The sequence below is a fragment of the Pan paniscus genome, chromosome X (assembly GCF_029289425.2).
Source record: "Pan paniscus chromosome X, NHGRI_mPanPan1-v2.0_pri, whole genome shotgun sequence".
NCBI classification, from domain to species: Eukaryota; Metazoa; Chordata; class Mammalia; order Primates; family Hominidae; genus Pan; species Pan paniscus.
In genome coordinates this window covers 91,823,257-91,847,125 of record NC_073272.2, presented here as the reverse complement: position 1 = coordinate 91,847,125, position 23,869 = coordinate 91,823,257, and the positions used below count along the sequence as shown (strand labels likewise).

General features: G+C 37.0%; 1 protein-coding gene across 3 annotated transcripts in view; it reads right to left on the bottom strand.

Annotated features, from left to right (window-relative positions):
* PCDH11X (protocadherin 11 X-linked) overlaps positions 1-23,869 on the bottom strand; it is an 827,978-nt gene that overhangs the window by 342,973 nt on the left and 461,136 nt on the right. For all 3 annotated transcript variants that reach the window (XM_034950250.3, XM_034950249.3, XM_034950252.3), the window contains one exon: positions 11,857-11,886. In XM_034950250.3, the coding sequence (XP_034806141.2) occupies positions 11,857-11,886 (30 nt within the window). The remainder of the gene's footprint in view (positions 1-11,856; positions 11,887-23,869) is intronic.

The following is a 23,869-nucleotide window of genomic DNA, read 5'->3' as shown; positions in this document are numbered from 1 at the left end:
CTTTAAGTCCCACAATTACCATTGTTCCTGGCGCGGACTTCAATCTGGCCTCCCACATTATTCCTGATACTGCACCTGACCCCCATGACTGTATCGCTCTGATCCACCTGATATTCACCCCATTTCCCCATATTTCCTTCTTTCCTGTTCCTCACCCTAATCACGCTTGATTTATTGATGGCAGTTCCACCAGGCCTAATCGCCACACACCAGCAAAGGCAGGCTATGCTATAGTACAAGCCACTAGCCCGCCTCTCAGAACCTCTCATTTCCTTTCCATCGTGGAAATCTATCCTCAAGGAAATAACCTCAGTGTTCTATCTGCTATTCTACTACTCCTCAGGGATTATTCAGGCCCCCTCCCTTCCCTACACATCAAGCTCCAGGATTTGCTACCACCCAGGACTGGCAAATTAGCTTTACTCAACATGCCCCGAGTCAGATAACTAAAATACCTCTTAGTCTAGGTAGACATTTTCACTGGATAGGTAGAGTCCTTTCCTACAGGGTCTGAGAAGGCCACCGCAGTCATTTCTTCCCTTCTGTCAGACATAATTCCTCAGTTTAGCCTTCCCACCTCTATACAGTCTGATAACAGACCAGCCTTTATTAGTCAAATCAGCCAAGCAGTTTTTCAGGCTCTTAGTATTCAGTGAAACCTTTATATACCTTACGGTCCTCAGTCTTCAGGAGAAGTAGAACGGACTAAAGGTCTTTTAAAAACACACCTCACCAAGCTCAGCCACCAACTTAAAGAGGACTGGACAATACTTTTACCACTTTCCCTTCTCAGAATTCAGGCCTGTCTTCGGAATGCTACAGGGTACAGCCCATTTAAGCTCCTGTATAGACGCTCCTTTTTATTAGGCCCCAGTCTCATTCGTCACCAGACCAACTTAGACTGTGCCCCCCAAAAAATTGTCATCCCTACTGTCTTCTGTCTAGTCATACTCCTATTCACCGTTCTCAACTACTCATACATGCCCTGCTCTTGTTTACACTGCCGGTTTACACTGTTTCTCCAAGCCATCACAGCTGATATCTCCTGGTGCTATCCCCAAACTGCCACTCTAAACTCTTGAAGTAAATAAGTAATCTTTGCTGGCAGGACTATGCTGAATCTCCTTAGGCACTCTCTAATCAGATGTCCTGAGTCGTCCCAATTCTTAGACCTTTTATACCTGTTTTTCTCCTTCTCTTATTCCATTTAGTTTTTCAATTCATACAAAACCGTATCCAGGCCATCACCAATCATTCTATAGAAGACAAATGTTTCTTCTAACATCCCCACAATATCACCCCTTACCACAAGATCTTCCTTCAGTTTAATCTCTCCCACTCTAGGTTCCCACACCGCCCCTAATCCCGCTTGAAGCAGCCCTGAGAAACATCGCCCATTCTCTCTCCATACCACCCCCAAAAATTTTCGCCGCCCCAACACTTCAACACTATTTTGTTTTATTTTTCTTATTAATATAAGAAGGCAGGAATGTCAGGCCTCTGAGCCCAAGCCAAGCCATCGCATCCCCTGTGACTTGCACGGATACGACCAGATGGCCTGAAGTAACTGAAGAATCACAAAAGAAGTGAAAAGGCCCTGCCCTGCCTTAACTGATGACATTCCACCATTGTGATTTGTTCCTGCCCCACCTTAACTGAGTGATTAACCCTGTGAATTTCCTTCTTCTGGCTCAGAAGCTCCCCTACTGAGCATCTTGTGATCCCCCGCCCCTGCCCACCAGAGAACAACCCCCTTTGACTGTAATTTTCCATTACCTTCCCAAATCCTATAAAACGGCCCCACCCCTATCTCCCTTCACTGACTCTCTTTTCGGACTCAGCCCACCTGCACCCAGGTGAAATAAACAGCCATGTTGTTCACACAAAGCCTGTTTGGTGGTCTCTTCACACGGACGCACATGAAAGAGACCACCAGAACATAAATATATAAATGCTGCAAAACACAATCATAAACAAGAAAGTAATATATCTAAAACAAAGGTTAGTGAATTTATGGAAGCTGTTACCCCTAAATGAGTAAGCCAGATGGAGAATCTAAGTATATGGAATTTAGTTTTATTCAAGAAGGATATTCTATAGTAGGTTATTATAGGAAATTAAGCTAATTGTATCAAATGGAATTTTTAGTTTACAACCTCTTTTTCTTTCTAGACAATGCAGTCCTTGAATGTCAAAGTGCTACCTCAATTCCTTTAGATGCCTTCATCACCAAGCACTGGATTTGACACATAGAAACCATTCCACATATGTTTGTTAAATAAATGACAACACATATTCATTAAATATTTACTAGGTTTCAAGTGGTTTGTTAGACAAAAGCTACAGGAACCTATAAGACTTGTTGAATTATTAATTCTCCATATCCCAACATTAGACTGCAGAATTTACCACTTTATTGTCTCTAATTTAAAGCATAAAAATTAATTCTGGAAATTTCTTTTAAGCAATAAAAAAAATGCAAATAAATGAGGAAGATAAGTTTGACAGTGATCCTCAAGGAATGAGCTAGGCAATTGACCAGTATATTTAAAATCCTTTGGTAAAATGCCACCTGATAATTAATTGTCAGAGGCTTGCCTGTGAGATCCCTGTGAGTTAAGCAGGAGACTTTTCCAGCTTAAATATTAAATGTATAATGAGGAACAAATACATGAGAAGTAAATGAACACAAGAAAGCATGCCAAAAATAATATAACTAACTTAGGGGTTACAAAATATGAGACTTATAAATCAGAGTTCTTTTTCATAAATGGCTCAATATCTGACACAGCAACCCCGGCTAACTTTACTGGAGAAACACATGTTCAGAAGAAAATTTCTTAGCTTTCCAATATAAATGCCCTTGATAAAAAAAAGCAGACATCTAAGTCACTGCTACTGAGGACTCCATTTATATTTTATGTCGAGATACTTTTCCATCCACTTTTACATCCAGATACTTTGTCATAAAAACAGAAAAGATACTGAATCAATACCATCATGTATTGTCAAATTTCATCCGCCTCCATGAGTCTGATCTCCTGATACCATTTCTCTGGACATTAATAAATACTTGTTTTAGTCTTTAAATCATAATGCTTAAGGGACATATATGAAATAAATTGTCTTTAGGATAATAAAGAGTTCTTCATGCTTGAAAGACTAAATTAAAATTCTAGTACTTTAATTACTATAAAGCTTACACAATTATGGATATAAAAATATTATGGAAAGCCAGCATCATTGCAAAAGAGCATGGTGATGAGGTTCAGGATATTCCACGCCAAAATATGACTGTAAGAGACAAGAATATTGAAGCAGGAAAGTAGGATCTGGAATCAGGGAACATAAGTCTGATTCACACTTCGTCTATGACAGGAAATATTCTCTCCATAGGGAGTAGGCCAAGTAAATGACTTTATAACTTACTTCATCCTCTCCATTTACATAGGGCATGCCCCAAGTAACTAATGAGGTTCTCTTGGGGGTACTTAAACCCCTCCAGAAATCTGTAACGGGACCTTTGAGCCCCTATGCTTAGGCCCACTCCCACATTATGGAGTGTACTTTCATTTTCACTAAACCCCTTCGTCCCTTTCTTGCTTTGTTTGTGCCTTTTTTGCAATTCTTTGTTCAAGATGCCAAGAACCTGAACATCCTGCACTGTTAACAATACGTTACCTCAAAATATGCCTCATTGACACAAAGATTTCTTTAGAGCTGTCATTTTGAGGAACTGCAGACAGAAGAATTTCTGAGAAGTTACCCTTTTGTAAAAGAAATTTACAGCTATAAAGGAAATCTCCATTTGTAAGGGTGTTCCCTCCCTGCACCAGGAAGAAAAAGAGAACTGAATTACTGGAGATTCTTAATCAGTGAGGAAGGCATTGACTTAAATCTGCACAACAAACATTACCTTTGTTTCATGGTGTTTTTTCTGGCTATCTTATCTTAACTGCACCTTTCCCCACACCCTCCTTTCTTTGCTTCAGAGAATCGCGGTAGTTAAGCCTGAAGTTTAAGACAACTCTTTGAGATCTACTCTAGGGATTTACTCATTTCTCTGGATTATCTTCTGGGAATGGAAAATAAAAACATGGGAGCCCAATTCACTATGCCAAAAGGAAAAAATTAAGCTCAAAGCTGAGTCATGCAAGAAACTGACTTTCCTTTTGTTCGTAAGCAGATAGCTACAGATAAAAGGTTAAATAGCTGCATAGATAGCTACTCCATGTTCACCTTATCTTAGGTAAACTGCTGATTTACTGAGTTTGAAAATAATATATAATTGACTATTCCCCTACTTGTTCCTTTTGCTTACAACATGTGGATTCCATAATGAGACCGTATCCTCCCTCTTTCCCCTCCAGCCAGTTCTTCCCCTTTAAATAGCAAAGCCTTCAAAATCATCTTTGGAGAAAGGCACAGACCTCCCTCCTAGGCATGTCCTTCACATTGGCAAAGTAAACTTCTAAATTGATTGAGGCCTGTTTCAGATACTTTCTGGTTTACAAATTGGTGATCAATGAAGGGAACTCTTGAGTGGAGGGCTGATATGTTAAGAACGTCCTGTGGTTTGGCCGGGCACGGTTGGCTCACGCCTGTAATCCCAGCACTTTGGGAGGCTGAGGAGGGCAGATCACTTGAGGTCAGGAGTTCCAGGCCAGCTTGGCCAACATGGTAACACCCCATCTCTACTAAAAACACACACACAAAAAACAACTAGCCGGGCTTGGTAGTGGGCGCCTGTAATCCCAGCTACTTGGAACAGGAGGCTGAGGCAAGAGAATCACTCAAACCTGGGAGGCTGAGGTTTCAGTGAGCCGAGATGGCACCATTGAACTCCAGCCAGGGGACAGAGCGAGTCTCAAAAAGAAAAAAAAAAAAAAAAAGAAAAGGAAGCTAGGAATTGAAAGATACAGAAGGAATATGTACTTAATGAACATGAAGTTACAATCTAGGTGTGAACATTATATTTATGTATACAAATGATTAAAAGAGATCACAGAAGGTTTTATGGAAGAAAAATTTCCAGAAAAATCGAGAGAAAAGCAGTGGTTAACAAATGTAACAGAAAGTTTGGATGTAGGAAGCAGAAAATCTTGCCTAAATTATAAAAGGGTTATACTTTAATCAGGAGGGGAATGTAATTAATTATAGCAAGGAATATGTGGTGAGAAAATGTAGTTAATAGGGGGGAGATGAGCCCTTCAATTTAGTAGTGAATTACATCAATATCTAGCAAGGGTAGCTGACTTAAGGGGAGGCCTTTTTATTTTATATATATTTTTTTATTGACAAATGACTTTTACATATTTTTAAATATAAAAGGGCAGTGGCATTTAGGAAGGGACTAAAGAGCTAGATATTTCAAGATTTCAGAGGGAATAAATGAGAGGCTAGAAAGGAACTCAGAAATATATTGAGGTTACAAAAATTGTTTCTATCTTAGGATAGTAGGATTTAAAGTAATCTGCTGGTAATTCAGGGCTGGAAATTGTGAAAGAAATTCGAAAATAGTTGAAAAGCTTTGGAAAGTCATTCAAAGCATGGGATAGAAAGATAATGAGAGGAGAATAAAAATATTTCAGAACAATAGGTAGATCCCAACTGAAACTTAGTACTATTAATGTGTAGTGAGCTAAATCTTCAGTATAATTTTTTTGATTTTTTAATTTTTCTACCTAAATGTGCTCAGTGGCTATGAAGGATACATTCTACAAGGGTAATCTACAGTTGGAAACTGGCACTCCAAACAGAGAAACCAAGGATAACAATGATGAGACAGAATGATAAATATAACCAGGAAGGAATTTTATCAAGTGGGTAAAATGGAGAGGGACTGAGTAATTGGAGAACCTACTGAATGGAAAGCTCATGTTAACCAGACAGGATAATATAAAGCAGTTAATAAAATTGTGATCTTAAAAAGGGAGGACTATGCTCAAAATTATGGAGACCTTGAAATCATATGAATATAAGATCCAGGGAATGCACATATGTACATATAAGAACCACAGAATTGAGAAATGTAGTATACAAAGATGTAAAACAAAACTGATATTCACCTGTGGTGATGGCTACATTAACAGTTGTAACACTGAATGCCAGTTTGTATTTTTAGTAGAGACGAGGTTGGCCAGATTGATGTTATCGGCCACTGTGCCTGGCTGATAAGTGTAAGTCTTGAACAAGCATGACACTAGCATAGATGGAGAATCCCAAAAGATCAAAGTGTCCTTTACATTATCTGATATTTTTTGCCACTGATCAAATTTTCAGCCATTACCACTGAGTTAAATAAATAATCTATTCCAAAGCAAGAAGCTGTTAAGACCCTATGAAAGGCTTCACAGTGTACCTGCAGTACAATGTCCCTAGAAGAGCATATCTATAGAACATATGTAGGATGAAGGGGAATTAGTTTCCTTAGGTGGTAATGCTAAATTAGAGCTCTTAGTGTGATTTAATTTTTCATAATACTAATTACACCCAGCCTGGCCAACATGGTGAAACCCCGTCTCTACTAAAAAATACAAAAAATTGTTGGGCGTGGTGGCACATATCTGTAATTCCAGCTACTCTGGAGGCTGAGACAGGAGAATTGCTTAAACCTGGGAGGCAGAGGTTGCAGTGAGCTGGGATCACACCACTCTACTCCAGCTTGGTGACAGAGTGAGACTCTGTCTTAAAAAAAAAACAAAACATACTAATAACACTAAACTGAATGTTTAATAAGGAAAACTGGCAAAAGAAACAGAAGAAATAGCATTTATAATCATGCAGATTTAGCCTCATGCATTTGCTAGATCATAATAGTCCAAAAAGTAATATAGGAAAATAATCCTTCTCTAAAATAAGACATGAAAATGTATCTCTTCAGAAATATACCATTAGAATTTGTTTTATTTAGATAACTGAAAAAAATCTCAATGTTACTGCTATGGTTTGAATATGTCTCCCAAATTTTATGTGTTAGAAATGTAATCCCCAAATTCACACATTGATGGAAGGTGGGGCCTTTGGGGGGCCATTAGAATTAGATAAAGTCATTAGGGTAGGGACCCCATGATGGGATTAGTAGCTTTATAAGTACAAGAGACACCTAAGCTGATAACACACACTCTTGCCTTCACACCATGTGATGCCTTCCACCATGTTATGATGCAACAAGAAGGTCCTCAGCAGATGCTGGTACCTTGATATTGGACTTTCCAGCCTCCAGCACTGTAAGAAATACATTTCTTATTTTATAAATTACACAGTCTGTGGTATTCTGTGATAGCAACAGAAAATGAGCTAAGATAGTGCCATTCTGCATTCAACATTCTAAATTATGCTTTTAGGAGAATTTCTGAAGCAGGAACCTCCAAACACGTCTGCATTGTTGTACAAAACAGCAAATGAAGAAATACCTTGGAGACACCAGCAAAATGGGTATTTTAATATATGTTGGATCAAACATTTTCATTGCTCCCCTCATCTTCATGTAGCCTTGGAGCAAATGATTGCACAAATGTCAGTAGTCTGGCCAATGACAGAGAATGGCTTTTACTTGCTTTGCTACTATAGCTACTCTTTCTATTATCCATTATGTGAGTCTAAAAGAATCTGCTTTTTAATTTACCTCAGGCAGATATAAAGAAATCGGAAATATACTCCTCGGAGAATCTCAGTCAGTTCTGTTTCTGCCATATTCAGTTTAGCACTTTAGTGAACATTCTCTTTAACAAGCCTGGCCATTTGTGCAAACCCTAAGGGCAATTTAGTCTCAGGCTAAGCCAAAGTGGGAAGGGATCTTGAAAAAAAATGTCTACATGGAAATGTTCAGGTTAATGCTAAATAAGGGAAAGCTGGTAGATTGAATAAAAGAGCAGTTTGTATTCATACGAGGAAATTTTAAAAAATATTAACCAGATTCAAAAAACTGTAATTCCCTTTTTAGTTGAAAATAAGTAGGCCGGGTGCAGTGGCTCACACCTGTAATCCCAGCACTTTGGGAGGGCAAGGTGGGCAGATCACTGGAGGTCAGGAGTTCGAGACCAGCCTGGCCAACATGGTGAAACCTCGTCTCTATTAAAAATACAAAAATTAGCCAGGCGTGGTGGCAGGCGCCTGTAATCCCAGCTAATCGGGTGGCTGAGGCAGGAGAATCATTTGAACCTGGGAGGTAGAGGTTGCAGTGAGCCGAAATCATGCCATTGCACTCCAGCCTGGGGTCAAGAGCAAGACTTCGTCTCAAAATAAAAAAAAAAAAGAAAATAAGTACTGCTTACACTATTCAATTACAAGTGGCCATGTGTTGAAATTTGTTTTTCCTCCTAATTAGTAATTAACCACATGGATAACAACTGGTTAAAGAATGAATGAACTATGACATGTGGCATTTGCTTCTTTTATGCTCTGAATGCCACTAGCTTATCTACGAAATATAACATAATTTTTTAAGAGGGGGTAGAAAAAGTGTCTATCTTTGTAACTTAAACCTCTGATTTGAAATCTAAATATAGGTCCTATTTGGTGAGTACCTTGAAGTCATTTACACTTAAATCTAGAGAAATCATTGAGAAATTATCTTCTTCTTTGATGTTTTAGACTCTAAAAGATAAAGAATTCATCTAGATACTTCATTCTTAGCTAAGATAATGTGTTGCCTTACTTTTTTACAAATGCGAGAACCTTATACTTTCCCATACTCTGAATTAAACTGAACATAAAAGCCATATTTTATAATTCATAAAAAGACTAAAAAGGTGAAGTTCAGGAGTTCAAGAAATGAATTTAACTTTTTATAGAAACATTTGCAATAAATCCCAAGTTAATGAATATTCTGACACTTAATATATTTAAAGTTTATAGCTTCTTGAATTTAATATCCAAAATACCCTTCAAAAGGTATACATAAATGCAATGAACCAAAAACAAAGGACACCAGAGCACAGACCTAATCTCCATAGTATACATTAACAGTATTACATTAGGCAATGTATGGAATGTATATAGACTAGTAAAAATGAGTTAATGGTGGGTCTGTAGCATTATTGTAGTTGACAGAAGTAACTTTTTAAAAATTACTATTCCAGAAACATCTTTAGCACCTTTATAACGTTAAATATATTAAATGTAACTTCTAAAACACAATGAAAACACTTATTTTAATATAAAGAAAGTATTTGTTTTACAATTCCAAGTTGTTATCTTTTTAAAGAGAGAATTTCTGGAGACAGATTGCCTGAGTTCACACCCTGGCTCTTCTACTTGTGAGCTCTGTAACCTTAGGCAAGCCACTTAAGCTCGATGTATCACCATTCCTCATCTGTAAAATAGCCTACAGGATTATTGTGAAGATGAACTGTGTATATATATGTGTATACACATTCCTATATATATGTATGCATACCTATATACATACACACATATATGTATATGTATACACACATGCACAAACATAGAGTGCTTGGAACAGAGTAAGCAGATTTGTATGTTTCTTTTATTATGCTTACTTTATTTTAAAAAAGCTAGTGAAAAAAATAATAAACTTCACAGTTGCCCATTTTTAACTCTCTACTGTGTTTTAACCCAAATTTTGTCAGGTTTTTCACCTTCCCACGGGCCCCTGAGCTTGGCTTGACATCAAACCTGAGCAACCACTAAAAAAAGTGGAATGTGTCCCAATCATTAGCTTCTCAGAAAATCAGATGACAACAGATACTTTTGGGCCCACTCTCTTGTTGGTCCAGCTTCCTCTTTAAAGATTCTGCTTATCGGCCGGGTGCGGTGGCTCACACACATAATCCCAGCACTTCGGGAGGCTGGGGTGGGAGAAATAGTTGAGCCGGGGAGTTCAAAGCTGCAGTGAGCTGTGATCCATCGTGCCATTGCACTCCAGCCTGAGCAACAGAGCGAGACCCCATCCCCTACCTCCAAAAAAGATTCTGCTTATCTCTGCTTGCTTACCCTTCTTGACCTTATAAAGAAAAGCATTTTCTGTTGAATTTTGAGATCCTTGCAGATTTTTAACGTCATAACCTTCTCCCTATTGCAATATTCTTTCTTCTGAACAAAGTCTCTCTCTATGTCTGTCCAGATTTGTTTTATTTGACAAAAAAAAAAAAAATTGTCCTTCACTAAGAACCTCTTTTTCCATTGGTCCTTATGTCGATTATTTACATGTTGAACTGTTTTATGTTGAAATGTCATGACTTAAGAGTCTCCTGACCTGGAACATAGGTTCTTCCCAGAGTTCTATATGCAGGAGCCTAACTTGTAAAACAAAGACATATCCTTATTTATATTCACTAAGCTAGAAAAATATTTCCAACATTCCTCTTCTTCAGCATTTCAATGTTGAACTAACTGAGCCACAAGTTCATTTCCAAATTCACCAGAATGGTTAAGAATGTTAGAACACAAAATCCCCAAATCTGTAGACCTTCTCTCTCTTTCATTCTCTCTCTCTCTTTCTCTAAATATACACATAATATAATATAAATACATGTTTTATACACACACACACACACATATAATCACACCGTACATAGTAGCAGCCAGTGACATTTTACTACCCTTGCTTCCTTCCTTTTAACTGGAGATCTTGTCTATGAACTTTTGTCTTCTGGGAGGAGCTGACTTTCAAAACTTCATCACTCCAAGGCCACAGTGATACTCAGTATGATTCAGAGAGGCAATTGAAAGCACTCCGAAAGATATACTGATTTACAACTCTCTGATGCTGTTATTTTAGTTTATCTCTCAAACATTAATGAAAATCCCTTTTGGCATTGTATTCAAACTCCATTTTCCATTAATTCTCACACTTGATAAAGACATCCAAGGTGAACAGATTACTTTCCGGCATAGCTTAGACAACTCTCCGGCAAGTGCTTTTTCAAACGTAAAGTGTGGTTTCTTAAGCTAGAATAAGATAATTCATCTTTAAGATTATATATATTTAACTTAGCAACAGCAAAGATAAGATTCTGGTGCCTAATATGGATAGCATTTAAGGCTTACTGAATTTAATATCCAAAACGTCTTCTGTCAGAAATTTAAGGGAAATTGATTTCTTTAAACCTCAAAACATAATAAGAAACTAAGGCATAAATGCTAGGAAAGAAATGTTAATAAACAACTGGAAAACTTTATTTTTAGTGGTAGTACAGTTTAACTAGTGAAGTTATTTAACAATATGTATGAGATAGCTTATTTGTTTAACAATAGAAACACAAATTTTTCTAGAAGACTGGACTGTTCATATACATTAGGTTGGTGCAAATGTAATTGTGGTTTTTACAATAACTTTTAATGGCAAAAACCACAATTACTTTTGAACCATCCTATACTTGAGCAGAACTTAAAATTTTCGCACTGAAGGATGACATTCCAAAACCCAGTTTCTCTGAGATCATCATTTTGCCTATTAACCATGTTTAGTTATATAATTCTTCTCTGTGACCCTATCAAATATCATGATTTATATTCACTAACTTACTGCTGTCACTGCTAAAATGTGAATTGACACTAAAATTGTTCCTTTTTTTATTGCTAGCATTTATCATAAAATAACTGTATTATCAGACCATTCACAAAGTGACGCTGTCAACAGTATGTTGTTTTGGCATAGTGGGAAAAGAAAGTATTGGGGGAAAATAAAATAAAATGAGACACGAAATTGTTTCCAGAACTGTGTGATACAAAATGTGAAAACAGCTCAGCTTGACTCTCTTTTAAAGTAGAACCATAACATATGTTATCCTAAGTACTTACAGTTTTAACTCCATGGACTAACTACTGTAGCTTCACACAGTATAAACACAACATTTCAAAATCAATTTTCTTTGAAATTTGCAGTCTTACCTTTCCTGCCACTTTCCCTTCGGATTTCCGCTGATTTAGGATAAAATGGAGGCAAGGGAAGCAAAGGAAAATAAAACAAAAACAAAAATCAGCTCAAATTTGGTTACTGCAAATACATTTTTTTTTTTTTGAAAAAAAAGCATGTCAACATTCCCAGTGCAATGGTACACAGCTTTGTTTTTCTGCTGAAACTACTTTCATCTCCTACATTCTTCAGTGGTTTGAGTAAAGGGATATAACAGCATTGTAAATCTTGTGCAAAAATATGAAGAGCCACATACAAAATTTCAATTGGCATAAAAAATATATGCTTAGCTCACTTACGCATTAACCAAGAAAAGGCACCCTTCCAATTAGATATTCTGTTATGATGTCACTTATTTTCTATCCATTTTTAAATGAATGGGCCTTTATTTCAAACATAAACACATTTTTTAATTGAAACGAGAAAAACTAGGCTCATTGAAAATTAATGATTTGGGGGTAAACATAAGAAATGTTTATACAGCATTGGGATATTATTGCTGAATTTTAAATCAATAGTTTCTGTTGTTCATAGGGGCATCTTAAATCAACTCTGTTCAACTAAATCCTTTTTAATATCATCACGGAAGTCATTCTTTTCATTTTATTTAAGACTTTTTTTTCTCCCTCAACCACTTTCAGGAGACAGGTTAAGTTACTTTTTAAGATACCAGAAGCATATAGACCATTTGTCCTTTTGGATTCATTCTCCTTTGTAGAGGATTAAATTACTGAATTAAAAGTGAATCAAATGTCAACATTTCCAGCTAATGATGCTCCCAAAAGTCTGTTCTCCGCAATCTTTATCTTAATTCCCTGTTCTTTTTACAGTTATGCAAAAGTTCCTTATAGAGTCTTCTTGAATACAAAGAATCACGGAAAATTGTCAAGAGAGTAGGCTTGAATCTGAAATAAGGGTAAATACTAAGAGAAATAGAGTCAACATAGTAAGAGGATGCATGCTTTCTCCATTTTTTTTTTATCCAGTGGCTTATTCCCAGACCAAGAAAGTATATTTTTTTCTATCATTTTAACATAACTTGAGTTTACAAAATTGAAATTGAGATAAGCATTCAGATATAGGCACAAACCTATTATCTAAGAAAATAAAGTATGCTTCTTGTCCTTCCACTTCGAGTGTTGTTAGCCCAAGATATTCTTATAATCTCTCTGCATCGATCAGATTCAACCATCAATGGCTCAATGATAGAATTTAATTTTCTGTGAAGGCATAGCCTGAGGATAATGCCTTGAGTAATCTCTTCCAAGAAAGTGTCCTTGGATTTCTCTGTCTTTAAACAATCACTATTTATATCTCTCCTTATTATGAATGATACACTTAAATAATAGATAAAAATTTTTAACTTTCCAAAAGAAATAATCTCAAGTACTATAACATCACCAAAACTTTAGCCATATCTAAGAATATAACATTAAAAAATTAATTTTCTGTTTTATAGAAACACAAAGGATCTTTTTTTAGTTTCATTAGAAATTACTTTCACAATCACAATAGATTAATGTTAGATGTTTCACCACTTATCACAAAGCAATCCAAAAGCATTAAAATTTTTAGTGAGCAAAGTGAAAATCTAAAAATGTGAAACACATCTATCTTGGTAAATTATTTCATGAATTATTGAAAAGTTAATGACTTAACCAACATTTAAGCTAATGAAGAAGTTGGGGTGAGCATTTCCTTTCCTTATCATTTTACTGAAAAAGAACAACTCCAGAATGTATTTATTTCCCTAAATTGTATATTTTCATTAAGAGAATTGTTTATGCTGTGCTACTTTTGCCCTTGTTTGACAATTTCTATTGAGAAAAGCCTAAAATAGATAATGTGGGAAATATTAAAACGATAGTCTTTACACTTATCCACACCACACAGACACAACACAATCTGTCAAATGAGTAGCTTCTAGTGCATGCCTACTAAACAAGCATTAGAATAAAAAGAAAGTACAGAAATTTATTGGCAAGCAGGCAAGTAGCTGGGTAAATTGATACCCGATTTGATTATAGAAACATTAAAAAAAAAATCAATGCTGGAAGGGGAAAAAACATGATGAAAAGCAACTCCTGTTTTAATAGAGATGGATTTTTATACTCTTATTTATAAACTGGCCCTGAACAGGCAACATTACATTAACAAAATAATTGCCCAAATTAAATTATATATAGTAAGGAGTGGGAGAAAAGTTATTGCATCTGAATGTCTATTGGCTCAGTTTTTGCACAATATACATTAGTCATGTTGTGTCATATGTTCTTATTTACCTCCTGGTGTGAATAAATTCTAACACTTACCACCAATAGGTGAATACTTCCCTTACTGCATCTAAATTTCTAGATTGACAGAGCTATTGAATGCAACTAATGAAAAAGAGGGACAGAATGTAATGTCCAAAATAAGTAATGAGAGAGTGGAGGCAGAGCAAGATGGTGAAATAGAAAGTTCCACTGATAGTTGTCCAACAAGGAAAACAATTTAACAACTGTCTACACAGAAAAAAAACACCTTCATGAGAACCAAAAATCAGGTGAGCCCTCATAATACCTAGTTTTAACTATGTATCCCTGAAAGAGGCATTGGAGCGATAGAAAAAAACAGTCCTGAATTGCTGACGCTACCATTCCCCAACCCCAGGCAGAGGAGGCATGATGCAGAGAGCATCTCCGGGTGCTGGGGGAGGGAGAACACAGCAACTGTGAGGCACCGAACTCAGTGCTGTTTTGTTAAAACAGAAAGGAAAACCAGAAAAAACTCAGCCGACGCCCTCCCACAGAGGGAGCATTTAAACCAGCCCTAGCCAGAGGGAAATCACCAATCCTAGTGGTACAAACTTCAGTTCCTGCAAACATCGCCACCTATGGCTACAGCACTCTGTGTCTTCAAGTAAACTTGAAAGGCAGTCTAAACCATAAGGACTGCAACTCTTAGGTGAGTCCTAGTGCTGAATTAGGCCCAGAGACAGTGGGCTGAGGGGCACACAAGCTACCGAGACACAAGCTGGGGAGGATAAAGGAGGGTTGGCATCACTGATCCCCTAACCCCAGGCTGCACAGCTCATGGCTCCAAAGGAGATCACTTCCACTTGAGGAGAGAAGAGGGAAGAATGCGGAGGACTTTGTCTTGCATCTTGGAAACTAGTTCAGACAGAGGAAGATACGGCAACTGTCACAGCTGTGGTGCACCCGTTCCAGGCCCTAACTCCCCAGCAATATTTCTAGACACACCTTGGGAAATAAGAGTATCTGCTGCCTTGAAGGAAAGGACCTGATCCTGGCAGCTTTTATCACCTACTAACTGAAGAGCCCTTGGGCCCTGAATAACCAGCAGTGATACCCAGGTACTACATCAAGGGCCTTGGGTGAGATGCTGACACTTGCTGGCTTCCAGTGAGACTCAGAGCATTACCAGCTGTGACAGATAAAAGGTGATATGGTTTGGATCTGAGTCCTCACCAAAATCTTCATGATGAATTGTAATCCCCATTGTTGGAGGTGGGGCCTGATGGGAAGTGACTGGATCATGGAAATGGCGTTCTTGTGAATGGTTTAGCACCATCCCCTCAGTGCAGTTCTCATGATAGTGAGTGAGTTATCATGAGATCTGGTTCTTATAAAACTGTGTAGCAACTTCCCCTCTCTCTTGGTTCTTCTCCAACTATGTGAAGTGCTGCTACCCCTTTGCCTTCCACCATGATTGTAAGTTTCCTGAGGCTTCCTGAGAAGCAGTAGTCACTAAGCTTCCCATACAGCTTTCATACCTGTGAGCCAGTTAAACCTTTTTTCTTTATAAATTACCTGGTCTCCAATATTTATTTATAGCAATGCAAGAATGGACTCATGCAGAAAATTGGTACAAGGAGTGGGGCATTGTTACAAAGATACCTGAAAATGTTGAAGCAGCTTTGGAATTTGGTAACAGGCAGAGGTTGGAAGACTGTGGAGGGCTCAGCAGAAGAAAGGAAGATGAGGGAAAATTTGGAAATTCCTAGAGACTTGTTAAATTGTTGTGACCAAATTACTGATGGTGATATGGACACAGATAGCCAAGCTGATGAGGCCTCAGAGATGAGGAGCTTATTGGGATCTCGAGCAAAGGTTACCTTTATTATGCACTAGCAAAGAACCTGGCAGCATTGTGCCTGTGCCCTAATGATCTGTGGAACTTTGAATTTGAGAGTGATGATTTAGGGTATTTGGGGAAAGAGATTTCTAAGCAGCAAAGCATTCAAGATGTTGCCTTGCTGCTTCTAACAGCCTATGCTCTTACATGTGAGCAAAGAAATAACATAAAACTGAAACTTACATTTTAAAAGGAAGCAGAGCATAAAATTTTGAAAAATTTGCAGCCTGGCCATGTGGAAGAAGAGAAAAAAAAAATCTCCATTTTCAGGGGAGGAATTTAAGCTGGTGGTAGAAATTTGTATAACTAGGCCGGGTGCAGTGGCTCACGCCTGTAATCCCAGCACTTTGGGAGGCTGAGGCAGGTGGATCACGAGGTCAGGAGATTGAGACCATCCTGGCTAACACAGTGAAACCCTGTCTCCACTAAAAATACAAAACATTCTCTGGGCGTGGTGGCGGGCGCCTGTAGTCCCAGCTACTCCAGAGACTGAGGCAGGAGAATGGCGTGAGCCCGGGAGGTGGAGCATGCAGTGAGCCGAGATTGAGCCACTGCACTCCAGCCTGGGCGACGGAGCAAGACTCCATCTCAAAAAAAAAAAAAAAAAAGAAATTTGCATAACTAAAAGGAAGCCAAGTGCTGACAGCCAAGACAATGAGGAAATCATCTCAAGGGCATTTCAGACACCTTCACGGTAGCTCCTCCCATTACAGGCCCAGAGGCCTAGGAGAACAGAATGGTTTAGTGGGCTGTGCTGAGGACCCTGCTGCACTGCACAGCCTCAGGAGACTGCTCCCTGAATCCCAGTATCTCCTGTTCCAGACATAGCTAAATGGGGCTCAGGATGCTGCTTCAGAGAGTCCAAGACATAAACCTTCATGGTTTCCACATGGAGGTAAGCCTGCAGGTACACTGAGTGCAAAAGTTGAGACTTGAGAGCCACTACCTAGAATTTTAGAGGGCATATGGAAAAGCCTGGATTTCCAGGAAGAAGCCTGCTCCAGGGGTGGAGCCCTCATGGAGAACCTCTATACACAGTCCCCTCTGGGGCACTGCTTAGTGGAACTGTAAGAAGAAAGCCATGATCCTCCACACTCCACAATGGTAGATCCACCAACAGCTTGTACCCTGTGCCTGGAAAAGCCACAAGCACTCAATACCAGTCCATGAGAGCAGCCTCAGGGGCTGAACCCTGCAAAGCCACAGGGGCAGATCCGCCCAAGGCTTTGGGAGCCCACCGTTTGCACCAGTATTTCCTGGATGTGAGATATGGAGCCAAAGGAGATTATTTTGGAGCTTTAAAATTTAATAACTGCTCTGCTGTATTTGGGACTTGCATGGGGTCTGTAGCCCCTTTCTTTTGGCCAATTTCTTCCTTTTTGAATGAGAGTATTTACCCAATGTCTGTAAGACCATTGTATCTTGGAAGTAACTAACTTGTTTTTTATTTTACAGGGTCATAGACAGAAGGGACTAGCCTACTCTCAGATGAGACTTTGGACTTTGGATTTTTGAGTTAATGCTGGAATGAATTAAGACACTGGGGGACTGTTGGGAAGCATGATTTTATTTTGAAATGTGAGAAAGACATGAGATTTGGGGGAGGCCAGGGGCAGAATGATATGGTTTCGATCAGTGCCCCCACTCAAATCTCATGTCTAAATGTAATCCCCAATGTTGGATATGGGGGCTGATGGGAGATGACTGGATCATGGGGGTGGAGTTCTCATGAATGATTTAGCACCATCCTCTTGGTGCTACTCTCATGATAGTGAGTTATCAGGAGATATGGTTGTTATAAAAGTCTGTAGCAGCTCCTTTTTCCCTTGCTCCTTTTCTGGCCATGTGAAGTGCTGCTCCCCCTTTGCCTTCCACCATGATTGTAGGTTTCCTAAGGCCTCCCTAGAAGCAGAAGCTGCTATGCTTTCTGTACAATTGGCAGAACCATGAGCCAATTTAACCTCTTTCCTTATAAATTACCCAGTCTCAGAAATTTCTTTATAACATTGCAAGAATGGACTAATACACATGCTGAAATTCCTTTTGCTTGAAAAAAGCAGAGGGAAATGGAAAAAAAAGGAATGAGATCATGTCCTTTTCAGGGACATGGATGGAGCTGGAAGCCATTATCCTCAGCAAAGTAATGCAGAAGCAGAAAACCAAATACCACATGTTCTCACTTATAAGTGGGAGCTGAATGATGAGAACACATAAACACAGGGTGGAACAACACATATGGGGGTCTGTCAAAGGGTTGGGGGTGGGAGGAGGAAGAGTATCAAGAAGAATAGCTAATGGATGCTGAACTTACTATTTAGGTAATGAGATGATCTGTGCAGCAAACCACCATGGCACACATTTACCCATGTAACAAACCTGCATATCCTGGACATGTACCCTTGAGCTTAAAATAAAAGTTGGGGAAAAAAAGCAAAGAAAGATCATTCATTATCACCAAGTGGGATTTATTCCAGGGATGCAAGGATGGTTCAATGTACACAAACCAATCAATGTGATACATTGTATCAACAGAACGATAGACAAAAACCATATGATCATTTCAATTGATGCTGAAAAAACAGATGATAAAATTCAACATCATTGCATGATAAAAACCCTTTAACTGGGTATAGTAGGAACATACCTCAACATAATAAAAGCCATATATGACAGACTCACATACTTAATGAGAAAAAAACTGAAAGCCTTTTCTCTAAGATCTGGAACACAACAAGGATGCCAATTTTCACCACTGTTATTCAACATAGTACTGGAAGTCCTACCTAGAGCAATCAGACAAGAGAAAGAAATAAAGGGGAACCAAATTGGAGTGGAAATAGTCTAATTAACCTTGTTTGCAGATCATATGTTCTTATATATGGAAAACCTAGACCCCACAAGAAAATTATTGAACTGATAAATAAATTCAGTAAAGTTGCAGGATTCAAAATGAACATACAAAAATCAGTAGCATTTCTATATGCCAACAGAGAACAATCTGAGAAAGAGATTAAAAAAGTAATCCCATTTACAATAGCCACACATAAAAACAAAAATCCAGAAATTAACTTAACTGAAGAAGTGAAAGATCTCCATAATGAAAGCTATAAAACACTACTAAAATAAATTGAAGAGGACACCAAAAATTAGAAAAATATTCCATGTTCATGGATTGGAAAAAACAATCTTGTTAAAATATTTATACTATTCACAGCAGTCTACAGATTCAATGCAATCCCTATCAAAATATCAATGACATTCTTCACAGAAAGAGAAAAAACAATTCTAAAATTTATATGGAACCACAAAAGACCCAGAATAGCCAAAGCCATCCAAAGCTAAAAGAAAAGTGGAGGAATTATATTACCTGACTTCAATTTATACTACTGAGCTGTAGTGACCAAAACAGCATGATACTGGCATAAAAACAGACACATAAGCCAATGAAACAGAATGGAGAACCCAGAAACAAATCCGCACACCTACACTGAACTCATTTTTGACAAAGTTGGCAAGGACAAATACTGGGGAAAAAACAGTCTCTTCAATAAATGGTGCTGGGAAAGCTACATATCCGTATGTAGAAGAGTGAGGTCAAGGAAAGATCTATTACCCAAGAGTATTGCTTTTGTGCAGTCTCTCGGCAAAATACTCCTTCTTTATCCTGTCTCCAGGTTTACAACTTTTTTTTTTCTTTTCTTACCTGTGTAAAGTACAGCTGCTATCTTCATTCTGGTTTCAAGTACATCTTTCTTGTGTATTCCTGCTGGTTACAGAGTGTGTATCCTTGTGAACACAAGCATTAGGGACTTTTGACCACTAAGATTAATGTCAGAGTAAAGGAAGTTAGACGGGAATGGGAAGTCAGGGAATCCATGTCTCTAAATGAAGGTAACCGAAAGTGGAAGAAACCTTCTGGAGGATAAAGACGCTAGAGTTTATCCTAAGTCACTACTCTGTCTACTGAGTAGAAACAGAGTAGAAAAGAACATGTTCCAGAAACAATGTATTTACTGAGCACAGATTTCTTTTAAAAGTTGACTAAAATCTCATCCAATTAAAAAAAAAAATCATTCCTAAATATTTATTCACTGAATCTGGTGCAATATCAACTTGAGATGTCCAATAAAGGTCAAGATTTAACTAAAAACACTTATCAAAATGATGTTGGCAGTGTTGTGCAGGACTGGAAGTGTTATGGTACATTTTCTAAATGTCATGGTCAAAATGAAAATATTTATCACTGTGAACACGTAGAAAATCCTCAATACATATTTGTCTAATGAATGGATGAAACTAGAGAAGAAAGCTTTTCATATGCATGTGCGCACACATGCGTGTGTGTGTGTGTGTGTGTGTGTGTAACATGACAAACTAGAAGCTTGTGAAGTCAGGTTGCTAATGCAGGTATTCCATGTGGAATACCTTCTTCCAATCTGTACTTGAAAATTAAATACATAGGTCCTATGACTGAGGAAAAATATTACAACTTTAAGCCAACTTAATTTTTACTTCTTTTAAATAAATATAACTACCACGACCCAGTTTACTTTGTTTTGGTAGACATTCTATTTCAGAACTCTATTCAGTTATCAACTTAGAGTGCTGGTGGTTTTAAAGAAAAGACACTGGTAAATGTAATAATAATAACAATAATCCTAAATTTTATTCTCAACATTTGCTTATTGACTATTTTCTTTCTAAAATGTAAATGACCTCTTTAAAAGAACAAATTTATCAGAATGCACCTAGGTATTTCTATTGTCTTATTATTTTTTGGCTAAATTTGAGGCTAGCATAAAAATTGTGTAGCATCTTTATAACAATAAAGATAACATGACATTCAAAATCAGAAGATTCAATTTTTAGTCCTGGTTCCACACACAAGTAGCTGTATGATCTTATTAAAACAAACTTTAGGAGGCACTAAATCCACGGCATTAACTACCGTTATTGATGATAATGATGATAATAATGATGGTGACATTTACAGGAGCATTGATACTACAGTCGTCACTGCCATTGCCATCATCAACTTGTATTTATAGATTATTAGGCATTTAAGTAAATGCTTTACAAGTAACATCTCATTTAATTCTTACATTGACCCTACGATGTGGGCAAAATATTATTCTCATTTTACAAATAGGAAAAAGATGGATCAAAGAGGTTAAGGAACTTACCTAGTTGCTCTACTTACAAGGGACAGAGCTGAGGTTTAAAACCAAATTTGCTCAATTCTAAAGTTTATATTCTTAAAAATTTAAGAATTTAAGCTCCATAGCAGGAGGAATTTTTCTTTTTTTCATTTTGGATTTTGGAATACTGCTATATCCTCAGTCCCTATAAAAGTACCTGGCACAAAGTATACCTGCAATAAATATTTATAGGCTTAATAAAAGAATAAGCTATACTCCTTTATTCTTTAATTATATAATTATACATAATTGGAGCCAGTGTATAATAATTAATTATGAATCTTGGTTACAAGCATAAATTCTGGAACTGTATTATCGAGGTTCAACTCCTAGCTCTACCGCTTTACCTGTGTTACCCTTTTGCATTAGTTCTATAATGTGTACAATAGAGAAATAAGGGTTCCTGCTTCAGAATATTCATAAAGTGCATTAAATAAATTAATTAACTCAAACAGTAACTGCCATTTGTAAGAGTTATATATATGTTAGCTACTATTAATGGTAATTTATTTTAACACCTTTATTGATATACAATTCACATACCGTACAATTCACCTACTTAAAGTGTCAATTCAGAGGTTTTTTTACTATATTCACAGATATCTGTAACAATCACCATGGTCAATTTTTGGAACATTCTCATCACCTCAAAAAGAAACACCATATCCTTGATCTATCACCTCTTATATTCCCATTTCTCAACCCCCAAATTTAAACAATTACTATTTCCATCTCTATAAATTTCCCTGTTCTGCACATATGAATGGAGTCCTATAATAGGTAGTCTTTTGTGACTAGATTTTTTCACTTAGCGTAATAGCTTCAAGATTTATCCATATTGTAGCATGTTTCAGTAATTCATTCCTTTTTTATGGCCAAATATTATTCATATATATATTTTATATATATTTTTATACATATATTTTATATATATATATATATACACATACACACATTATTTTGTTTAAACATTCATCAGTTGATGGACATTTGAGTTGTTTGCACATTTAGCCATTATGAATAATGCTGCTATAAATTAAAAATATTCATCTCAAGTTTCTGAATGGACATATCTTTTCATTTCTTTTGTTTATGTACCTTGGAGTGGAATTGCTCCGTCATATGATAACTCTGTGTTTAACTGTTCGAGTGACTGCCAGACTGTTTTCCAAAGCAACTGTACTATTTCATATTCCCTCCAATGATGTATGAGTTTTCCAATTTCTCTATATCCTCACCAACAAGGTAATTTGTTTTTAACTCATTAACTTTATAGTTCAAAACTAACTATTCCTATCCAAATATTTTTAAAGACTATAGGCAGGTATCCAAAATTGGTTTAATTATATTAATACAATTATGTAGCATAACTATTCTACTATATGAAGTGACACTTGTCAAAAAAGTGCCAAACTCATCCTTTCAAAGGGTTGAAAAATTACTCATTACCTAATATGAATTTACCCATCATTTCAAATACATATTTTAAATAAGGAAATTCCCTCTGTTAAAGCGAATGACAATTTTTAAAAGATTATCAAATTATTATGTATTAAAATCCCAACAACTGTATATCACTGTTAAAGTCCGAAAAAAAGACAATTGGAAGAAGAGACACAATATCATGGGACAATGATATTGCAGTTACTGGACAAGGACTAAGGAAATTAGGAGTATTTGATTGAGTCTACTTGAAATGATTTTTTATGAATCCTGCATCTTGGAATTGGAACATGCAGATTATATAAAGTACTATAATGAAAGCCAAATTAAAGGGGATAAAAACCAATGCTATTCTCAAAATGGATCCTAGGGTCCATCTAACAAAGCTTAACAGGGACAAAATATTCTCAAAACAATGTAGAAGCAGAACATTATGGCTACTGCCAAATTCCCAGCTTCTTAGCAGGAGACACAGTTGAATTAGAGTACAATTGCACCTTATTCTCACATAATTGTTTTGGCTTATTCAAAACCCTAGTCTTGCCCTGAAACATTCTTTACTATGTTAGTAACGAAAGCAATGTGACAGGCACATCTGCTTTCTGAAAAGATTGCATGTCAGTGGAAACAATGTTTTATTTTTAATAGTTTGAATTTTGCATAAAGATACCTTTATTTGCTGCTAAAGATCTATGCAAATGGCTCCAACGTCACTTTAAATTACAGATCATCTTAACGTGTCACTCTTGTGGCATGTGAAAATCTGACTGAGAATGTATATTGTGTCTATTAAAGCTTGTAGATGTTTGCACAATGAACATAAAACCAATAAAGTGATTATGAGAATAAGCAACAGAATACAAATGATATTTCTTATTTACTAGAAGGAAAGCATTTTTTAAAAATGTAATAGCTTCAATACTGTTTAATTCTGTGAATATCTGGTTTTCATATTAGATAATAGTATGACAAACTATACGTATATACATACATATATATGTATGTATATATATGTGATAAGAAAAAAAGATTAAAAGCTTGCCTTTATATCAAACTCCAGGACAAATAAAAGGGTATTTAAAAGGAGAATTACTGGCCAGGCACAGTGGCTCATGCCTGTAATCCCAGCACATTGGGAGGCCACCACTACCCTAATTTGATCATTACACATTGCATGCATGTATCAAAATATCACATGTACCCCATAAGT